This window comes from Acanthochromis polyacanthus, chromosome 18 (assembly GCF_021347895.1).
Source record: "Acanthochromis polyacanthus isolate Apoly-LR-REF ecotype Palm Island chromosome 18, KAUST_Apoly_ChrSc, whole genome shotgun sequence".
NCBI classification, from domain to species: domain Eukaryota; kingdom Metazoa; phylum Chordata; class Actinopteri; family Pomacentridae; genus Acanthochromis; species Acanthochromis polyacanthus.
The window spans coordinates 28,124,582-28,148,058 of NC_067130.1; the positions used below are offsets into that span (position 1 = coordinate 28,124,582).

The 23,477-nt window shown below is 40.4% G+C and overlaps 1 protein-coding gene across 1 annotated transcript; it reads left to right on the plus strand.

Annotated features, from left to right (window-relative positions):
• Positions 1-487: 487 nt before the first annotated feature.
• Positions 488-21,851, plus strand: zgc:92275 (cholesterol 7-desaturase nvd). Its single transcript, XM_051938730.1, has 7 exons — positions 488-1,024; positions 7,076-7,264; positions 8,393-8,571; positions 8,825-8,950; positions 9,690-9,809; positions 11,584-11,760; positions 16,941-21,851. Exons 1-7 carry the CDS (start codon positions 619-621, stop codon positions 17,100-17,102), a joined length of 1,359 nt encoding a protein of 452 aa, XP_051794690.1. The 5' UTR covers positions 488-618; the 3' UTR covers positions 17,103-21,851.
• The last annotated feature ends 1,626 nt before the right edge of the window (positions 21,852-23,477 follow it).

Genomic DNA, 23,477 nt, shown 5'->3' on the forward strand with positions numbered 1-23,477 from the left:
CAGCAGTACCCAGGCTGTGGCCTGCATACAGTTTTCCTCTTGGCTCATGGATCCATTTTGACCCCGTGTGACCTTTTTGCCTTTTGATCCATGGAGACAATAAACTTTTGAAAGATACTTGATACTCTGTACCTTTCAAGGGGGCAACATATATTTTCTGTGATTTTAAAAAAGTTTTAACTGTAATTTAAAACAAGGGAATCTGTGAAAAAAAAAACAGTAATGCATTTATTGTTAACTAAGTTCAGTTTAAAACAGCTAAAATAATAAAAACAGCATTCACTTTTGTCCAGTGTAGCCCAAAGGAGACGTTTTCGTTTGGATCCCATAGATCCCATAGATATTTAAAGCAATAATCTCCTTCCAGTTGTGTAGCAACAGTTTGGAGAGGATCCACCTCATAAAGACAAAGCCAAGTTCTTGATCTTGAACCAGTTCAGAGTGTCTGAACTCCTTGCCTGCTCCGGGTGTGGCTGTTGTAAAGTTGTTTGCTCTCCAAAGCGCCCTGTGCGTAACTCTGCCCCGTTGTAAACCAACCTGATTCTGCGCAAGCGAGCTGCAAGTGGACATTTACTGCAGTCTGACGGACACCAGAGAGCCGCAGGTCAGACATACATCATGTCCAGTCTGAAGGCGGTTACTGCCATCGGCCTGGGGGTCGGAGCCCTGCTGATCACGCAGCCCAGAGACCCGCTGGAGGCAGGACGCAGCGCGGAGTCGACATGGAGCGAATCGGGTCTGCAGGGAGCTTCAGCCCGGGCTGTCCTCTGCATCCTCGCCGCAGTTGCCCTCCTCGCCTTGCGCTGGCTCTACTGGCTGCTCTTCAGTCCGCTGGAGCTGCTGAGGGCGCCGGAGGATGTTGGATACATCACCGAGGACGGTCGCACCAGAGCGCAGGCGGCCAACGAGGTGCGTCGCAGGAGGAAAGTCGGGGATCTGCCTCCGGTTTACCCAAACGGCTGGTACCGAGTGCTGGACTCGCACATGCTGGAGAGGGGCGAGGTCAAAAATGTCTATATTCTAGGTATGACACACACGGGGCTGGTTGGATTATCACTACTTTAAACAGAGGAAACATCTGCACTATCGCCAAAGTTGGGCCTGTTTGGTGCGTAAATGGTTCAGTCTGGACAAACATGGTGAACTGTTAACCTGCATAAATAAAGCACCCATTTAGATAATTTTGAAAAAGATGTTCTTTATTTGACTGCTAGAGTTTGACAAACTTTTAAAAATCTCGGAAGATGGATAAGGAAGTTGTAACTTGAGTCGGTCAGCTGTGTACATGAGCTGTAGAAAGCATCAGTTAGCACTAAAAACTCATTTATAACCCTTAAACTGGATGTTTCATGAAGACAGGCGAGCTTAGAAGCCATGCTGGAAAAGGAGTATCGGAATTGTTATTTGCAGCAGGTCATAGGAGTCTTTTCATTTCAGAGAAAGTTTTCTTGGGCAGTAACACAATGCTGCTTCTACAGCTACTCTGGACTTTACCAGGTCATTGGGTTGAAATGGTAAAATCCAGTCAGATGAGGTTTGAGCCAAAGCATGGACCTGTAGCTTTGAGTCATTTCTCGATATGAATTATCTAATTTGAGACGTTGAAAAACAGACTTTGAACTGGATGGTGGAGTTGAAGGGTTTTATTGCAGGAAATCTGAGTAGCCAAGAGTGTCTTTACTGAAAGAACCCCATCAAGGATGGATTTAGTGACAAAACAACCCCCAAAATTCACTTTTTACTCATTAATTTGGTCTGTAAAACTTTATTAACTGAAAGAAGGCCTGATTGATTTGGGGTAATAGCAGTTTTTATGACATTATGACATATTATACTGCAGTGTAATTTATTTTATAGTCAAGCTACGTGATTAATTATGTAGAACATTTAAAGCAACAGTGCTTTCCAGCAGAAAGATAAGAGTTTCATTATGAATTAATTGAACATATTTAAATATTGGGACTCTACGATGTTATTTATGGTGTTAAGTTAAATATTTAAGGATTCAACTCTTCTAAAACCCATATAGGACTCCATTTTACCTGATGGTTATGAATTTTAAGGTTAAAGAAGCATTTCAATCGAAGGACACCAGGGATCCAAAAATAGAAAAGTATGGCCTGAAATGAAACTATTATAACCTCATAGCTGCACGATATAATCAGGTTGCATGCCTCTTTTTTTCAGGTACCAGGATCCATTTATACTGCAGTGATATCAGATAAATAATGATCATAAAGACAATAGGGGGAAAAATCTAAAAGACAATTTTGTTGGCTCCTGAAAATAATTCTCACAGTCTGATAAAATAGAAAAGACCAAAGCATATTTCTTAGAAAATCTTTCCATTTATTTTTATCCAAAGCATTACTGTATTTGTATCTCAGAGCAGTTTCTGTCTGCAGTGCCACTGATGGCCTCATGTCCACAAAGCAAACATTTGCAATGCAATAAAAAGCAGCACAAGCACAGAAATGATTGACTCTTCTCAGCTGTAATTCTTGAAAACAGTTTCAGTGAGATCAACCTCCCTAGACTGCCAATACCACTTCCAGTATTTCCATGATTTTTACTTGAAAACGGTGTCAGTACCGCTGCAGGCAGAGGGCAACATCCCTCCTACTACATCTCCACGGTGTGTCCTTTCCAAGGTCTCGTCTGTGGAAGCGTTCACACCTCCTGCAACCTTTGAAGGCTGTCGAACATCACGCAACATGACCTGCAGAGAGAAGGACAAAATGTGCAGGAAATGGCGTCTATCAGTGCAGAGGAACACGAAATGATCGATCATCTCTACCCGTGTGTTCGGCGTTCTCTGTTTTCACGTGAGACGAAGAAATTTCTAACGTTGTTTTACACTTCCCTGCACAGTTCCACCAGACTCTGCTGTGCAAATGCCCTCTTTTCCATCCATTCTACATTGTGAGGCATTTTTTGGAGGGGATTTTTTTTGTCCACATCTCCCTGCTAGTCTCACAGGCAGCGAATTGGTGCTAATGGAGAGTGCTAAGGGCTCCGGGCGACAATAAAATGTATGAATGTGGCTGATTGCACAGGGAGCATCACAGGACACAGTTTATGTCTGGAGGGGATGAAAAAGTCCATTGTGTAGCTTTGCTTTAAATCAAACTAAGCCTAAATCAGCACTGTGTTGGTTTTGCCTTCACTTCCTTGGTCATCCCAGTGTTCCATCTGGTGACAAAGATGGTCAATAATCAACATAAAATCTAATATTCACTTTTGGTTTAAAACTTCTCATTTAATAAGTAGCTTAATTTATTTTAAGTGGGTTGTGGAGGTCAGAAGAAGCCCAATGCCCTTTTTTTTTTTGGCATTAATGCAGCCATGCAATCTGTCACCCATATAGACTGCTGCAGATAATATAAACAATTTCCTGCTGAATTTCCAAAATGTAATCCAATCAGACTCCTGCAAACTGTCTTAACTTGCAAAGATGCATTAACTGGTGCCAATCTTAAATATTACAAGAAAATATTGAATAGCATGAGCAAAATCCTCGAATTATAGTGCTCAAAGCCCGTTGCATTCTCAAAAAGATCTAGACTTGCAGGTTGAATATGTAGATGAACCTGAAATTACAATGAAGTACCACAAAAACACACAATTCTAATGGAAAACATTAAAGATCGTCAAAAAGAAAAGTGAAAATCTGCAAGACAAAGCCATATTCATGCATTTTCTTGACACTGTCCCCAGTTTATATACAGAAAAATGATACAAAATTCTTCTTTTTTGTCCAATCTTATTCTGAGTGGCATCAAAAATAGTCATTCTATGAGTAGCTGTGTCAGCAGAAGCCTGACTGATACTTGAAACTGTTGGTTTAAGACACAGGCTGGCTCGACAAAACGGTAATTCTCAGGTGCACAGGACAATAAATGTCACTTAAAGAAGCACCACGGACTATGATGGTGTTTTTGATTGTACATTTTTAGTTCTTTAGGTTTTATTGGCCTAGTGGTGACCTTTGGCAGCTCATCCGTCTTAGGAGCTCTCTAAGTTAGGACTGTTTCCAAGGTAGGAGCTCATGTTACGAAGGGTTTTTTTGTATTTGAAGAATGTATATACATTTCAAACACAATGGTAAAGTCTTTGTTGGTGCATCAGGGTGCTTGGTAACATTTTGTTTAGGAACAAAGCAGTTTATTCAACCTGCTTGTTTGATTTGAAGGTGTCATGGAGGCTGATGTTGTGGTTACACATACATGGCAGTAATTGTCTTCATTAATGTGTTCGTTGACACTTTTTTGTGTCCATAAAGGGTGATAAATGCACATTATTAGAATTTCTCGATGCTAAAAAGTTCCTCTCTAAAAGGTTAAATGGTTTTCTAACCTTCACCAGTCCATCAATTGTCATGATTTATCACTAACGATCAGTTTTGATGTGGACACACCAGCCAACCTCTGTGATTTAGCGTTTACAGTGAGCTGACAGTAAATCCATCTAGGTTTCTCGATGATCAATAATATGACGGCATCAGCTCAGAAGCTTTCAAATGTCACATGAACATCTCTGCGCTGTTTGATATGCAGCAGTGTATTTCATGCTGATTTATCTCTGGTTTAATCGTGTGTTTCTGGTTTTGAATGCTTTTGTCTTAATGTCGGCTGCGACTGTTTGATCGCTTCACGGAGTTTCTTTTGAAACTGAGTTGAAAAAGGTTTCAAAGGGCGTGTTGGGCTTTCATGTTTCTGTCACGTCGCCTGCAACAAATCACCAAACAGACTGCGTGAAAAGGTTTAATACCTGTGAAAGATGCACAGCAGTGAAAAGAGTAACACGTGGGCTGCTGTCTGTAATCACTCTCTCATTGAAGAGTGTGTTCTCCATCCGTACAGAGGAACATTTCCATCAACCATCACTCCTGTGCTCTAATGCTACATTGTGTTAGCTAATGGTGTTGAAAGGCTCATTGATGATTAGAAAACCCTTGTGCAGTTATGTTAGCACGTGAATGAAAGTGTGAGTTTTCATGGAAAACATGAGATTTTCTAGTTTACCCCAAATTTTTGAATGGTAGATTAGTTGGAATTAATGGTCGTGTTTAAGCTATTTCCTCAGTCAGACGTTTTATCTTTCACAGCTCAAGGTGACACCTTCAGATTGCTAGTTTTGTGCAATCAACAATCCCAAAGACATAATTTACAATTGTGGTAGAGTAAGCCAGCAAATCCTCATACTTGACCAACTCAAACCCAAGTTTTCCCTAATAAATAACTCAAAAATATTTCGTCAGGATTGTGTTTTGTGTTCTAATGAATGAGTCTATCTACTATCTTTTCCCAGAGCTTTCAGTTGGGTGGGTTGTCATAGAGATTCATCTGTTGACAGAAGCTAAACCTGAAAGTGATAACAGTGACTGAGCTCAGGTGTCTCCATGACAGACGGTGAAACACTATCAGTGTTTTGTGCAAAGATCTGTTTCCTTCAGATTCACAGTGATATTGTGGAGCATTTTAAATGATCTTAGTTATAAATCTGTAAATGTTGAACATCTGTCTGTTGGTACCACTGTGGCAGGTTGTTAGAGCTCCTACTGACTTTAAATGTGATGCAGAACAGTGTATGAATGAATGAATGAGGAATTCACCAATGACTGCCATGTTGGCAAACTTTTTTTTTTTTTTCATGGGCTGTTTTTCTTTAGAAAACATGATTACGTATCCATCTGTGAGGGTCACTATAGAGCAGATATATCTCCTTCTTCCTCCCCCTGCAGTCCCTGTCAGGTCAACTTCTCCCTGTAGTGTTGACCCAAATCAGAACTTGGCCTCCACTCAGTTTCTGCATCATGCTATGAATTACTGCAGCGTCGCCCTCCTTACTTCCCTCCAGTCATCCATTTACACCACATATTAAATTCTGCTGGGTGGGTCTTTACCAATGTGCAATGCTGTGTCACCCTTCATTTGGACGAGTCTTATTTTGGATTTCTCAGAAGGTTAGACTACACTGGGAGAACTGGCTCAGCAGGTAGCTTGTGCTAATCTGGGCGCTAAGTGAGTACTGCCAGAATTTAACCAGCCAGATACAGAAAGTACAGTAGGTGTGCATTTCCCAGTCTGAACTCTGTCTGCACCTGCTTCATACGTTGTGGTTTCCTAGAGGAACAACTGCAGGAACTTCAATTAGACCACGAGTGTAGACAGATGAGTAAGTGGTTATTTTAGGCTTGTGCTGCCCATTAATCACAAAAGACAAGCAGCAGGATAAAGGTTATAAAGGCACTGAAATTGATTTTCAAGTCAGTATACGTAAGATTTTAACATTTTGGATGTTGGTGCCCCCACTGGTGCTATTATAAAAAGGTTCTCTAAATAGAAATTGTGATTTAAAACTGCTAGCAAACTGCAAACTCTGCAATTTAGAATATGCATTACTGTATATATATGTGAGCAAGAATTATACAGCACGTCAAATCAAATCTCATAATCTGTCAAAAAAATCAACAACTAAAATCATTTTCACTGTAATTGCCTCATTTCCTACAAACTAATTTTAAACCATCAAACATTTTAAAAGAGGCTAAACTCAGGAAAAAACTTAGGATAATGAAATAATATCAACTTTAAAAAATACCCGCATTAGAAAAAATGAATTTTTGCACAGTAGTAACACTCTTCTGTAGAAATATTTCAGATTTCATTTGTGCTTTTCCATTACCAAGCAAGTTTAGCACAGTACAGTGATAGTTAGCAAGTCCAGACTATGTTTTTGTCAATGTCTGACTTCATAATTCTCTAATTTTCTCATGTATTGTCCAAGACACATGTTCAGAGGAATATGTTTGTAACTATGTTGCATGGGCTGTATGTCTGTTGTTTCTTCCTCATGTTCTGTACAACTAATGTACAGTGGTGATGTGCATCCTGCATTAATATACGCTGATTTTTGTGTAATTGTGTAAAGTGTGAGGTGAATCCAGATTTTAGCTGTTTCTTTAACAACCAAAATTCTTACATTCAAAGCTCTCGTCTGCTGTCTTCAGTACTGGAAGCTCATTTGAGACCAGCTTTTAAAAACCTGTCTCTACTGTAATTGATGTCATTAGGTGAGCAGCTGGCGGTGTTTCGGGGCCAGGATGGGAAAGCCTATGTCCTGGACGCCTACTGCCCTCACCTGGGTGCCAACCTGGCTGTGGGAGGACGGGTGTTTGGAGGCTGCATCGAATGCCCATTTCACGGATGGCAGTTTCAGGGCAGTGATGGCAAATGTGTGAAGGTTCCCTATTCAGATAAAGGTATGAACTGAACGCGATGTCTACAAAAACAATGTCACAGACAAAATCACTTACATTATTGCTGTAGGCAGTTTACAGGCAGTTGACCATTTGAGCCATTTGTGTTTCCATTGCAGTTCATCTGACAACTTCCAATGTTACTCAAAGTGCATCAATACAACAACAAATAGGAGTTACTGGACATATTTCCATTTCTATGAACATCTAGGAAATGGAACAATGAAGGCACACTTTACCTTGTCTAAAAGGGCAGAAAAAATTGCGCTTTCCAAGTTTACCCAATCAACATTTGTCTTCTTCGAGTATGAAACTCAACTCCAGATGTACAAATCCAACTACAGATTGCTGTTACTAGATGGAATTCCATTTCTATGACCATGTAGGAAATAGAACAGTGATGGGTTCATGTTATCCGATACAGCAAATTCCACATTGTTGATGGCAATGTCGTTGAAAGGGCAGAAAAAATGGTGCTGTCCAAGTTTAACCAATGGGCATCAAGCCATGCACTGCAGCTTTTCAGAAGTTCTTAACCTGAAGTTGATTTTTTTAATCTCCTGATAGAGCTTCCACATGGTTGGTTCTTGAACATGCACAAATGTTCAGGTCGCCCCACAACGTCCTGCAAGTTCCTGCAGTGGAAAACAGCCTCATCATCTCAATGCAAATGCTGGGCAAAATAAGCTCTTATTCACATTATTCATTATCTAGTGAATACTACAAATGATTGTACTCTTTGCTGCTTTTTCTTTTAATAATAATAAAATTTTTAAAAAAATAAATAAATAAAAGCCTTGCTTGAGATCCAGAACAGCTGCAGTATTCATTGAACTCCCAGGCGAACATTAATATTTAAAGCAAATTTTATGCAAATTAGTTTAGCACCAAAGAGACAGCTGACAGAGCGTGAGGTTCAGCCTCTGGGGAGCATGAACATGCTTAGTTAGCGACTTTAGCTAATATAATTATTAGTTAAATGGTAGCAAATTTACAGTTCAACAGTCCAGCATTCTTTGTTGGTTCAATGTTAAGAGGCTTGGTGTTGAGAGTACAGTGGACAATAAAATACCACAGTACAACCTGGATAAATAAACTGTGATTCAGATCTAGATTTGATTTGTTCCTCAGTTCCAGAGGTTGCCAAGGTGCGCTCTTGGCCCAGTTGTGAGGTCAACAAGCAGATCCTGATCTGGTTCCACTGCGATGGAGAAGAACCTCAGTGGAACCTCCCAGAACAGCAGGAGATCACAAGAGGGGAGTGGGTGTACCGAGGGAGAACCGAGCACTTCATCAACTCTCACATACAGGTGGGTGCATAATGTGTGTTGTTGTGAACGCAGCATGAAGTCACTACAGGAGATGAAAACCATTTTCTGAGTTGTTTGTGATGAGTTGTTTAGTACAGAGGAAGCTTCCCTCTGAGCATTAGCGCCCTTTAACTGTTTACTTTGAATCCTCAGAATGTCTGCTTTCTGCATATACATGTACTGTAAATACAGCTCATACTTACTTTCCAGTACAGTTACGAAAATGCATACTGGTTTCTCTTTTTCCATGTAGGAGATTCCTGAAAATGCAGCAGACGTGGCTCACCTGGCTCAGCTGCACACTCCAGGCATGATCAGCGGAGCAGATCTGCGATACACCAACAGCAAAACCTGGCAGTTTTTGAAACACGACTGGAAGGTATCATTTAAAGTTTCAGCCAAATCTGTGCTAAGTTTGAACGCTGTGAACAACCATTTTACCAGACAGACAGGCATACACCAATCAGCCACAACACCATGACCACTGACGGGTGAAGTGGATAACATCGATCATTATTGGTTCTATGTGATGTTCAGTTGTAAACCCTTGGATTTTGACATCCATGTTGATGAGACTGAGACACCCAATTAAACATCCCAGAACAAACACACTCTTTCATGCAAATGGAAATCCTTAAAGTCATTGGCCTACCCCTGCAGGAAAATGCACCCCCACCACATCCAAAAACGTCAAACAATCGGGAACATCTGAAGGAACATGACAGTCACCCAAGATGTTGATTTGACCTCCAAACTTGCTAGACCCCATTCTGATAAAACATCAACAGGATGCAGTGGAACAAATTTGATTCCCAGGTTCCCCACAACACAACGCAGAGCACCCAAACCCTATAGGACACCCTGAAAGGTTCCTCTAGTCTAGGCCCAATCGTTCAGAGCATTTTTGACAACGTAAGGGGGACCAATTAGGCAAATGGTGATAAAGTCATGCCTGATGGGTGTATGTCCCCCAGCTAAAAGGAGATCTTCTGGTCCACCCATTTGGCTATGAGCAAAATATCTCAACAAACATTGGATGATTTTGGAGAGATTTAGCTTTAATAACCATGTATGTCCATATTTGAATGCCTGTATGTTTTCTCTGTTGTCTGTTTAAGGCTCAGTGGATACCAGAGTCGGAGCCCAACAAACATTGTTCCCAGATGCTGGTGAAACATGCGCTTACTATCTTTGGATACCACTGCTCTCTGCTGGATGTTGACGTCGTGGCCAGACAGGTACAGAAATGTTCAAACTGACAGGAAAATCAACAAATTAATGTATGAGTTCATTAATTTTAAGAGGTTTCACACAAATTAATGAGTGCCAGAACTGGGTTTCTTCAAATGGCTGGTAAATGTAGATAAAAGGTGAACACCGACAAGATCCTTCAAGGCCTTCTAATGGTGCAACAACAGCAGTTTACAAAGACAGAGCAGAGCCTAAAGGAGTGTGTTGTAATGAAACAGGTAATTAAAAACCCGAAAATTTCCAGTCTATCCAGCCTGGTCGGTCTCCCTGTAGGGAGGAAATGCTGTTTGCTCATGCAACAGCACCTCAGCATTGTGTAATTGAGCAAATACTGCAGCATGTACCATTTCAATCTTGCCTGAAGTTGAATGTGGTGAATAAATGTATCCTGAAGCTGCAGATCTCATCATGCTAACTAGTTGCAGAGGGACAGAAATGTTGCAGGCAGTGATGTGGTTCATAGAATGCAGGCAGGAATCCGTATTAAGTAGCTTTATTGGGCTTAATGATGCATGTGATGCAATTTTCAAAACAACTGGGATTTACAAGCCACATTTAATGATATGAAAAGCAAATCCAATCAATTTAATGGCTGCACTGCAGATATTTGTGATTTTCAGCTCTTTCTAGTCATGAAGAACATTTCAGATGACGACGTTATCAGTTTTTTTTTGACAAATTTAATAATTTTATCCATGACTGTGTATGGAGATTTTCATTACAGACGTCTACAGGTCAGATATCTGTAATGTGAAGTCCTGATATCTTTAGCTGAGTTATGACTATTTTCACATACCTACAGTGTAATTCAGACCAGACTATCTTTAATTCCCCTCAATTCGACAAATCTACATTGTCCTTTTGCGGTGTCTTGAATTAAGTCGGAACTAGACAGAATGACATTGTCGGTATCACAAACTGTAATTTTGCCTTGTCACAATGTAATTGTAGATATCGTGAATTAGAGTTTTGATTCGGCAAAATTATGTGGCAGATATCTGTAGTTATGCCAGATGCTGTGGTGAATAGGGTGGATTTCCAAACATCTTTTTCGCTCTGTAGCCAAAACCACATATGACAAACTATACAGAATGAAGCTGAAATTTACCCAAATCCATAAAGACAGAAGTTCTCGTTCAGCTTTTGCAGAAATTTGCTGAATACCTCTTTCTATTTCTAACAATCCTATCTTGCTAACACTGTTCAGATGCTGTGCTGGGCTGATATCCAATAGGAAGCCTCATATGAGCAGCATCATGGGCAACAATTTGAATCAGTTCTAATATTTGAGATGTCTACGACTACTATTTTGACTAATCCAATCTGAACTACAGATATCTTTAATTGCCATTTTGATTAGTCAGAAGGATATACAGTCATCCCTCGCCATATCGCGGTTCACTTTTTGTGGTCTCACTTTTAAACTGCATTTATCTAATTTTGTATTGTGGATTTTTCTCTATATTGCAGAATTTTGCTGTATATAGGTATTTTTACTATATTTTTTTATTATTTTTGAGGTAAAATAAACATTTTCTCGCCTAAGAAATTAAAAACAACATAAAAAATATTTTAAAATTATTGTTTAAATGTATTAAAAGAGTATTCAGTCACAATAAAAAGTATAGCTTACAGGTGATGGCTTGCATTATTTCTGAATATTTCCATATATGAGGAATGGGTTTGCGATTATAATGTTTCTGTGTATCAGGTGAGTCCAGGTTTGTGTACCTGCAGTTTAACCACGGTTTTCTGTTTCAGGTGGGTCCAGGTGTGGTGTACCTGCAGTTCAAACATGGGTTTCTGGGCCGAGGTGTGATCATGCACTGTGTGACTCCAGTGGAGCCTCTGCTGCAGTGCGTCTCTCACACCATCTTCTATCAGTCCAACATCCCGCCGCTGGTGCCCAAATTCATCCTCAAAGTTGAGAGCATTCAGGTGCAGTGGAACCTTCCATTCTTCAATCACACAGTCTTTATAAATATAAATATTCCGTCTCAAATCTTCAAATTTTTAGCACAATTTCTGCTCAACCATCTCTGAAATGCCTATAGACTAAACTATAGGTATTTATTCATATTTGTGAAATTGGATCAAATACTTTCCGAGGTAGCATTTCTTTAAAAATTGGTCAGTTGACTCATGAGCACCATATTTTTTGCAAGGAATTGAAATTTATATTTAAGAATATCCCAGCAAACAGTTAAGTGAAAAGCCTGAAATTTCAGCTATTTTTCATCAAGTCATTGATTCAGAATCTACAACGCCAGACAAGTATTTTAGACTCTATGATCATAGGTGTGTTGAAATATACTGACAGTCAATAGAAACTTTGAGGTAGAAATGTACCCAGAATTCTACTTGTATGGGGTTGTAATTATTCATTGTGGATTTACTGATGATCTAGTGCCCTGGTAGTTGAGATAATGATGAGTTGTCATTTTGTCATGATTCATTGCACATGGGTTGGTCACTTTGCAAAAGTGAACCAAATACACACCAAGCAATACTCAGTGAGTATCTGCACAATTTGAGAATGGGTTTTGAAGGCCTATATAAAGGCCCAAAAAAGGCCACCATTGTTAGTCCAGTGAACAGCATCATGCCGCGTCTATCACATGAACAACGTCTCCGGGCACTGGGTATGGTGGAGGCCGGTTTGAGCTACAGTGATGTAACCAGGCGTATGGGCTGTTCCCAACCTACAATCAGAAGCCTGGTCCAAAGCATGCGCCGACGGATTGCTGCCTGCATCGAAGCAAATGGAGGCCATATTCGGTATTGACTGTTGTGACTTTGTGTTTGGCAGGTGCCGTTTTCTTTTGTGAAATTCTTTATTTTGAAATCATTCTTGAAACTTTAGATTTTTGTTTCTGTATGCCAACATGCTAAACAAATGATTCATATGAAGAAAATCCAGTTTCGGGCTTCAACAAAATAAAAATTATGTTGAAAAATATGGTCTCAAAGTTTCTATTGACTGTCAGTCTACTATCTTTGAGCTCATGTTAAGAAAAATATTAATAATTCAGAAGGTAACTAGTGATATTAAAAATACCAAACAAAACATATAGAACACTTTATAATATGGCATGTTTCATTACAAAAATGAAGACAAAATGTCATTTTTGTTGAATTTTCTTAACTGATTGATTTGATTATTCAGTTGTTGCATATTGCAAATTCTAAACCAATGACATGAGAAATAACTGAAAATTTCAGGCTTATTGTCATTCAAACTGTCCCAAATTTCATTGTGTGGAAAAGTAACTGCAGAAAGTGGTGCAACTTTTCAAAATATTATCTTAGAATGCACTTGATTTATCAATCTAATATTTCAAAGATACCATTTTCATTATCCATAATTCATGAGAAAAGAGTTTCAAGCAAATCAGAGATGGCTGAGCAGAAGTTCTCATATGATCAGAGATGGAATAACCCAATTGTTTGAGTCTAATCTTATTTTTATTATTAGCAAAATGTCAGATCACTTCATATATGGATTTTCACACTCTTTTAGCTCACAGCTAAGCTGTTGGCATATTCATCATGTGGTTCAGCCTCCATCAACCTGGTTTCCATCAGCAGCAAGCCGCTATATTTTCGGGTCTTTATGAATTGAAACTGTCCCCCCCCCCCCCCGAGTTTGTGTTACGATCCAAGCTCTACAGTCGGCAGGATGAAACAAAATAACCAGATGTTATTTGGCTCAGGTACAGGAATTTATTGCTCAGTAGATAATAAAAGTGATAACAAAGAACACGAGTGGTGGATGTTCCCAAATCAAAGCTCAGAATATAACAAACTGAAGGCTATCCAAGTTTGTAAAACTATCTAAACACAAGCAAAGTAATTAAATTCCCTAGCCAAAACTTAAAACACAGAAGCAACACCCACAAGTAACAGAAACGAATACAAAGTGCACAAAATGAAATAAGCAAGACTTGGTGCCTCTGAACACACAGTTCACAAAAGTCAAAATACCAAACAGCTTCTTCACTAAGATGGCAGACTGCAGGCAGCCAACAACTATGCCGGTGGACACTACACCATCGGCAAAGAGATCATCGATCTGGTTCTGGACAGGATTTGCAAACCGGCTGACCAGTGCACTGGTCTTCAGGGCTTCCTGGTGTTCCACAGCTTTGGTGGAGGCACCGGCTCTGGTTTCACCTCCCTGCTGATGGAGCGTCTGTCTGTCCAAGCTGGAGTTCTCCATCTACCCAGCTCCCAAGGTGTCCACTGCTGTGGTGGAGCCATGCAACTCCACCCTGACCCCCCCACACCACCCTGGAGCACTCCGACTGTGCCTTCATGGTGGATAACAAGGCCATCTATGATATCTGTTGTAGGAACCTTGTAATCGAGCGTCCCATGTACACCAACCTGAACAGACTGATCAATCAGATAGTTTTCTCAATTACTCCTCTCCTCCACTGAGTCTGGGGGCTCCAAACTGAATTAGCAACCACCAACAGAAGCTCGAAATTGTTCATAGCCAGCCCTCAGTGACTACGAACCGACAGACCACACACGATGCACAACTTACAGAGGCACCAGGGCGAACTGGTCACAAACACCATCCACCATGACTGAGAGTCTTGGTTACAGATATACTGGTGTGTGGTGATTGCTGCAGTCTCCTGGGAGGAGCCGTTTTGTTGGTGGACCAATCAGATGTATCAGGAGGCAGGAAGAGGCCTGGAGTGCAGATCTTCTGCTCCAGACTGAGATGAGTGGCAGCTGGGGTTGGAAAGAGACTCCCAAGCCATCCACACCTGGGCTCACACATACACACGTGGACAAAATTGTTGGTACCCCTCAGTTAAAGAAGGAAAAACCCACAATTCTCACTGAAATCACTTGAAACTCACAAAAGTAACAATAAATAAAAATTTATTGAAAATTAAATAATCAAAAACAGCCATTACTTTTGAATTGTTGATTAACATAATTATTTAAAAAAACAAACTAATGAAACAGGCCTGGACAAAAATGATGGTACCTCTATAAAAGATTGAAAACTATTTGACCAGAGTGACATGATTAACTCAGGTGTGTCATTTAATTGACATCACAGGTGTTTCCAAACTCATAATCAGTCAGTCTGCCTATTTAAAGGGAGACAAGTAGTCACCCTGCTGTTTGGTGAAAAGGTGTGTATCACACTGAACATGGACAACAGAAAGCGAAGGAGAGAATTGTCCCAGGACATCCGAAAAAAAAATGATAGACAAACATCTTAAAGGTAAAGGCTATAAGACCATCTCTAAACAGCTTGAAGTTCCTGTGACAACAGTGGCTCATATTATTCAGAAGTTCAAGACCCACGGGACAGTAGCCAACCTCCCTGGACGTGGCCGCAAGAGGAAAATTGATGACAAATTGAAGAGACGGATCGTTGGAATTGTATCCAAAGAGCCCAGAGCAACCTCCAAAGAAATTAAAGGTGAACTCCAAGGTCAAGGTACATCAGTGTCAGATCGCACCATTCGTCGTTGTTTGAGCCAAAGTGGACTTCATGGGAGACGACCAAGGAGGACACCACTGCTGAAAAAAACTCATAAAAAAGCCAGACTGGAATTTGCAAAAATGCATGTTGACAAGCCACAAAGCTTCTGGGAGAATGTCCTTTGGACAGATGAGACCAAACTGGAGCTTTTTGGTAAGGCACATCAACTCTATGTTCATAGACTCAAAAACCAAGCATACGAAGAAAAGAACACTGTCCCTACGGTGAAACATGGAGGAGGCTCAGTAATGTTTTGGGGCTGCTTTGCTGCATCTGGCACAGGGTGTCTTGAAAGTGTGCAAGGTACGATGAAATCTGAAGACTATCAAGGCATTCTGGAGAGAAATGTGCTGCCTAGTGTCAGAAAGCTTGGTCTCAGTCGCAGGTCATGGGTCTTCCAACAGGACAACCATCCAAAACACACAGCCAAAAACACCCAAGAATGGCTGAGAGAAAAGCGTTGGACTATTCTAAAGTGGCCTTCTATGAGCCCAGATCTGAATCCCATTGAATATATGTGGAAGGAGCTGAAACATGCCATTTGGAGAAGACACCCATCAAACCTGAGACAACTGGAGCTGTTTGCTCATGAGGAGTGGGCCAAAATACCTGTTGACAGCTGCAGAACGCTCATTGACAAATACAGAAATCGTTTAATTGCAGTGATTGCCTCAAAAGGTTGTGCAACAAAATATTAAGTTATGGGTACCATCATTTTTGTCCAGCCCTATTTCATTAGTTTGTTTTTTAAAATAATTATGTTAATCAACAATTCAAAAGTGATGGCTGATTTTGATTATTTAATTTTCAATAAATTTTTATGTATTGTTACTTTTGTGAGTTTCAAGTGATTTCAGTGAGAATTGTGGGTTTTTCCTTCTTTAACTGAGGGGTACCAACAATTTTGTCCACGTGTGTATAATCTCCCCATACAAATGCTTAGAACGAATCCACCCAAATAACAAGATGGCACACAGTTACTTGTGGCCGTACCATTATGACTCAGCATTTATCTTATTTGGAGAGATTACTGTGGGCATTTACGTCCCACTCTGACTTTGGTTTAATTCTGGCTTCTCATTGCCATCAGAAGTGACACCACACAGTCACAGAAAAGGTGTAAATAGTCCTCATTAAACGTGATAATTAACTGTGTGGTGAAGAAACGCAGTCGCAGCCGTGAAACTAAAAGAGGTAACGCGTGACCTGAAAATACAAGGAGGAAACTTAGTGCCTAAAGGCTGGAGTTAAACAGTTTGATTGGACAGAAAACTAAGATGTTTTGCCTCTTTAAAGAATATATTCACATTTTAGAGGAGAGTTCGAGAGTTTTTACTGAAATGCCAAGTCTGTGCTGCTGCTGAGGAGTGACATTTAATCAACAACACTTCACACAGAACCTCCTGCTGAGGAATTAGAATAATTCAGTGCAGTGAGGCAGAAACAAAGTCATTATTATTTAATGTTTAGTCTGGCTGAGGAGGAAATCTGTTCAAATCGTGTTCAGCTGAAGTCCGTCTGATTGTAGGAAGAGTGGATGAGGTTTCTTAGCATAAATCAATATAGCTTTTCAGAATTTACACTGGTTTTCCCGTTTTGTGTGCAGTTTGAGCGTGACGTGATGATCTGGAACAACAAGAAGTACATCTCTAAACCTCTTCTCGTGAAGGAGGATTCGGCCATCCAGAAGCACCGACGCTGGTTCAGTCAGTTCTACAGCGAAAACAGTCCTCGGCTGCAGTACCAACGCGACACTTTAGACTTTTGACCTCCCTGAACAGAGGCTGGAGACTTTAAACAGAACATAGGCTGACCTTTAATGTCAGAGGAAGAAGTCCACGATTGATTTTTGTTCCGTCACATGTAGGAAATTAAAGGAGGAAAAGGGAAGCTTAGGTTCTTCATGTAGTGAGACTGTGTTCTTTTGAAACCAAGCATTTTAAGTCATTTAAACTTCTTTTTTGGCCCTGTAAAAGTCAATAACATGACTTCCCAGCCTTGTTTACAGTAGAAAAGTGCCTGAGTGAGTGGATTTAGCCCATAAATGTGAAATTTTGATGAAGAAATGCCTTGTTGTAACACTGATGCCAGCTTAATCTGCACAATTTAGATAATTAAATCATGTCTTGTGATTCAGTGACCTTTTCACCAGGAATGTGAATGTTTTTTTCTGTCTGTAATGTTAGATTGGGGTTAATATGAACTACCTTCCTCTATTTGAAGTATGTGTCACAATACAATGATTAAGAGCCACTTTCATTCCAGCGTTGACATTATCTGTGTTAGAAAATCTTAATCTGGCCTCCAGGTTTAGATCTTTAATGTGTAATCACCTTGGGCTTGGCCTCAGCTGCAGGTGTGTTTGTTTTTTGATTGATATCTCCAGTTATTCAGCTGTCAGCTGATTGTCGTAGATACAGCACAGTGCAATGATAACTTAAAGGGCCACTCCACCACTTTTAAACTTGAGTCTTAGTTTGTCAGTTTCAATGGCATTGGCATGAATTTTAATAAGTTTAAACTGCTGCTAGCTTGTAGAGAAACTGCTGTGCAAAGATTTCAGGCTCTAAAAATCAACCAAGGGTGCTTTAAAAAATAATGGCATTGACAGTTTTTAGTTCATTAACCAACTTCATGTCTTTAGTTGTGCATAAACATGGACAAACCCTCCGTGATTTCACACATAGGTTCCCTAAAGAGCAATTTTGAAGCTCAATGTAGTGGCTTTCAGCCTTAACACAATTTAAATGGGTGAGTTGTATAATCGTTCACCTTCTATATGGTTGTCATGAACACCAAAATTAGCTAAAAAGACCAAAATAGTCTTTTGTACCAGGCTGTAAACACTTTTATTTCTGCCGTAAAGTTGGTCATTTTAACATGAAGGTCAATGGGAGTTGACCTACTTTTGAGGTCAGCCTCGAGTGGCCAGTTGAGGAATTGTTGATGTAATCCTGTGGATGCAGTTTTCCATCTTGGAGGGTGCTGCTAGAGCATTAAAAAAAAGACAATAGCTTTGGAAGAATCAATATTTTGTGTGAACACCATGAACCTTTAAAATAATTCTTGTTGAAACACTTACAGACAGCTTCATATACCTGTCATGTTGGTTATTTAAGCATCTCTGGTCAGTTCTTCTGTGGATTCATGCTGTTTTAGTGTCTTGTCTTTCAATGCTAATGATCTCAGCATCCCCGGGCTCTAAAGGCTCTAAGCGACCTAAATCTGCTCCTGATGTACTGAGTCTTGTTCTGCTTATGGTTAAACGTACTTCTTTATGATGACTCTAGCCATATGATGTATGGGTTGACACACATCATCAAATTTTTACGACAGTTTCGTCAGGACCTTCTCTAATTTGCTTGAATGTTTTATAGCATGAAATATGAATATTTATAAAGATATACATTTTTGCCTGGTATATAAAACACTTTTTTTTTTTTTTACAAACGCGAGAATACTAGAATGTATGTATTTCTTTTTTCAAATTACCCATTGACGCACAGTTTGCACATTTAAGTCTCAGGTTATATTTGGATGATAATGTCTCGGGAACTATTGAAGAGAAAAGCCTGAGATTTTTACAGTTATTTTTTAATCATACCATTGATTCAGAATCTGCAATATCAGTTGCAGTTTATTTCCAGTAGATGGAAATAAAATGAAGCCCATCTTTGAGCACAAATTAACAAAGAAATTGATGATGCAAAAGGTAATTAGTGATCATTTCTGAAGTGTATGTAGCTGAACAAACAAAACACATGGAATTCTTTTTAATATGAAATGCTTGGTCACACAAATTAAAATAAAGTTGCTTTCATTGAATTTTCAAAACTTATTGAGTAGCCATGTCAAATTTTACCACTAAATAAAGGAGATGGCGTGTAGTCAGGTTTTAGACCATTTTAACTCTTTAAATTGACTCTAAGTATAAAAATTTGATTCGGAGTTACGTTATGGATGTGATTAGATTGAACCAAAACTGTTAATGGCTGGAAATTAAACACTGGTGCAGCTTTAATTGACTCTTTCCACCTAAATGTAGTGAAGTGATCTTTTGCTAATGTGAAAATGTTGATTGTGTCCACTGTAGGTACAGTACCTTTCAAAAGTTTGGGGTCTCTTAGAAATGCCCTTATTTCTTTTTTTCAATGAAGATAACATTAAATAGGCCCTTCAGAAAAACGCAGGCTAAAATCCTTGATTATGCGGGCTAAAATCCTTGATTATGCGGGCTAAAATCCTTGTTTATGCAAATAAATATGTGGGGTTTTTATGCCATTTTATGCGGGGAAATTGCGGTAAGTTGCAAAGTATGCGAACAGTTGTGAAATATGCAAAAAGATGCGAAATATGTAAGAACTGGGGGAAAAAGGTGATTCTTCTCCTACATCCTGTTACTAGACTACCACTAAGTTGTTGTTTGAGTCCTTTGTGTTCAGCAAACCTTTTGCTGTGCTTTGTCGTGGAGAAGTGCTGCAACACGGTTGATTTTCTTCGGTGCTCCAGGACGATGTTGCACGGGGTGCAAAAAAGTTTCCCCCACTTTCGTGTAGTAAATCTGGGTACTGTTTTGCCCGATCTCTGACTGAAATATTCGTAGGTAAATGTGATCTTTGAGCATTCGCCATTCTTGTTTTTCGTCTCTGAGCACCGCACAGTGTTGCCAACTCCTCAGTAAGGAAAGTCGCTGTTGGCTGTCCTAAAAGTCGGTAGAAATCGCTAAATGACGTCATCGCCTAATTTGCATATTTCCCAGTTTGCATGTAATTGTAATCAACGTTGTAGGAGAGAGGAATAACGTTGTGGAAGAGACCAAAAAGTGAGTATAAAACACCCAAAATATGTTTTTGTACTAGAGGCTAAATGCTGTGGTTTATTTTAGTATGACAGTGAAGAAACATTTTCATTTATATCCCGCTACATAAGTCTGGATGGGATCTGTAGTGACTTTGCGCATGCGCGATTCATCTGCCGTCTGGCCGCGGAGTGATGTGTCCTCTAATCAGACACTGGGACTGCTGTGGGGTTACTGGACTAACAGCCTGTGCTTTGGGAGGGGGAGAAGCTCACAGCAGCATCTGCTGCTCGTTGAGGACAGTAACTGCAGAATGATCCAAGTTTTCCTGTCAGTCTCCAAAACTGCAGAAAAAGTTGCTAGATTTGTGGCTAGTCGCTTTTGACAAAAAAAGTCGCTAGGATGCTTTGGAAAGTCGCTACATTTAGCGAGAAAGTCGCTAAGTTGGCAACACTGCGCCACGCTCCGCATCAGCTCGTGCTTCTAGTGTGTGTCTGAATGTGCGATGTCAAGCCAGGCGTCACATAAAAACTCACTCACAACTCCATTTATATTGGTTATAGTTTTCTCATTTTATGCGGAAATTGTGAAATCAAGCGGGACCCGCATATTTCTCTTTTTTCGTGGAAATGTGAGATTCTTGCGGGAATTATGCGCAATTATGCGTTTTGCGGGGATTATGCGGCCTTTGGGAAATAATTGACCCCCGCATAATCAGCGGCATTTTGGTGATTAATGCGGGAATTCATGCTATCGCATAATCGCGGTTTTCTGGAGGGTCTAATTAAATTAATGAGAAATCCAGTCTAGACATTGTTAATGTGGTAAATGACTATTCTAGCTGTAAACGTCTGATTTTTACTGGAATATCTCCATAGGGGTACAGAGGAACATTTCCAGCAACCATCACTCCTGTGTTCTAATGCTACATTGTGTTAGCTAATGGTGTTGAAAGGCTCCTTGATGACTAGAAAACCCTTGTGCAGTTATGTTAGCACATGAATAAAAGTGTGAGTTTACAGGGAAAACATGAAATTGCCTGGGTGACCCCAAACTTTGAAACGGTTGTGTATGTGTATGTGTATGACCCAACATGTTGGACTAATGTTTTAACAGAAATAATCAGTTCACATGTTTATGTCAGTCAGATATTATAGTAACAAATGATGAAGTGAAGACACTGAGGCTGAAATAAAAATGGCTAATTTTTGCAGGTGACAATAAATCCACCTTGTGCATTAATTTGTAAGGATTGAGGGATTCATTGGATCACAGTTGCCCTTAATACACTCAGTAATTTGTTATCCTTTTTATTGCTTGATTGGGAGACAGAAATACACAGTTGAAACATTTCTTTTTGTTTATTCTGGCTGCACCTTGTTGACATGTTCCTGATGTAATGGCTGATGACTGCGTGCTGCGAGGCCTTATTAACGCTGCTTGGAGATGTGACAACGTTACAAAGGCGACGACGTCGAGACGTCTGCTGTTGCTCTTTCATTTCTGTTGTTGTCAGGTGTGGTCCTCGCTGCGAGAAGACGCATTTCAAAACAAAACAAAACCAGCAACGTCAAATACTGCGCAGTACTTCTTATGAATACCGTATGAGCCTCGTCTCCTTTGTTCCTTCTCAATATTAAAATGTATTTTTGTAACTGGCTAATTTACAGATGTAATGTTTATTTAAATATGCAGAATAAATAAATCTGTCTCCTCGGCTCCAAAGTGCTCGTTCATGCATTCCTGAACTGGCAAAAGCTTTCCATTGCACTGAATATGTTAACATGTTAAATTGGGCGTAATAGTGAAATGCTCACTGTACTAGTTGGCCAGCGGCGCTTCTCTGAAGCTCACGTTATTGCTTCATACGTCTTATCTGTGAATATGCTTCTCTTATCTCAGTTTGCGGTGGGGGAAAACTGTGTCACCTTTGTTATGCGGAGGCATTACATCAACAATTGGTCCAGGAAGAAAGTGGAATCAGGAAACTTGTGTTCGGACTGTGTTGCTTGTAAAAACAGAAGAATCTTTTTGCTATGAAGGATGGCTGAAGCAACGTTGTTTCAACCTGAGGAGGAAGGTGTTGCTACTGTGGAAGAAAATGTGCCGCCAGCTAGAGTGGAAGCTAATCTCACTGCTACAAACAAAACAAAGGGAGCAGAACAGCGAGGGGATGACAGCCACTTGGTCACACAGCCTCTGCTTCAACACCAGGACAGCCATGACGAGAGTCGCCGAGCAGACGTGCAAACAGCGACAGATGGGGCCGACCGAGTGACATCTGTTCCACAAGAGCTGGAATTGGCTGGCAGGGATCAGGCCGGCTGCAGTGGAAGTGTCAGGAGTTTGTGCAGTGACAGCAGTCGCCACGAATGCCCCATCTGCAACGAGCTGTTCGACTCGCACGGCGATCACCGCCTCACCTTGCTCAACTGCGACCATGCTTTGTGCCACCAATGCACCACCGACATCATGAGCCGGGCCAAAGACGCCAGCCGGCTCCGGTGCCCCTTCTGTCGACAGAACACTCCGTTTCCTCAGTGGGAGATCCGGCGGCTGCAGGAGGAGTCGTACTCCGACAGCGTCTACCAGCCAGCGGAGGCCCTCGTCGTCGGTCCAGGCCCTGAACTTCAGGTCGCTCCAGCTTCGCCGTTGTGCTGCTTGACTCTGGAGAGGCAGCTGGAGGCTCAAACAGACAGAAACATTTGTGGCTGCTGCATGTATCCGTCCTACCTGGTCAGAGGCCTCAGAGTAGTTCGACTGCACTCGCTGTGTTTCTCCTTATCACTCATCCTGCTGCTCTTCCTGGTGCTGCTCATCTACTTTCTCTACATGATTGTTCCTGTGATGACGCTGTCGATACTCTTTAATAATAAGGGCTGAGCACGGTGGTGGAACATACATTCACTCAAGTACCTGCACATTCTTGTACTGAATATTTCCATTTTATGCTGCTTTATACTTCCACTCCCACATTTATTTAGTTAAAATTTGACACAATGGATAATTTAACACTTTTATAAGAACAACGCATAGTTTCTAACTGCTTGCTCCACTGAACACTGATTTTTCTCCATAACTTTTCTCTATAACTTGATTTAATTACAATTAATGTTTAAATGATCCAGTTAAAAGTATGTTTACTTAATTCCTGCACATGTGAGATTTAAAATACTTGTATTTTCAATGAATATTTGCAATTTTATGCTGCTTTTTGCTGCTAATCCCACATTTATTTAGTTACTTTCAATGAGCAAATACGACACAATGGAAATCAGAACAAGCTTTTACAATACAGTACAGCACATAGTTAAAGATTAAACCAGTTTCCGACCTTTTTGGCTT

Coding starts and splice junctions, on each gene's coding strand:
- zgc:92275 (XM_051938730.1), top strand. CDS start 619: ATGTCCAGTCTGAAGGCGGTTACTGCCATCGGCCTGGGGGTCGGAGCC. Junction 7,265..8,392: donor GGTTCCCTATTCAGATAAAG/GTATGAACTGAA, acceptor TTTGTTCCTCAG/TTCCAGAGGTTGCCAAGGTG. Junction 8,951..9,689: donor TTTTGAAACACGACTGGAAG/GTATCATTTAAA, acceptor TGTCTGTTTAAG/GCTCAGTGGATACCAGAGTC.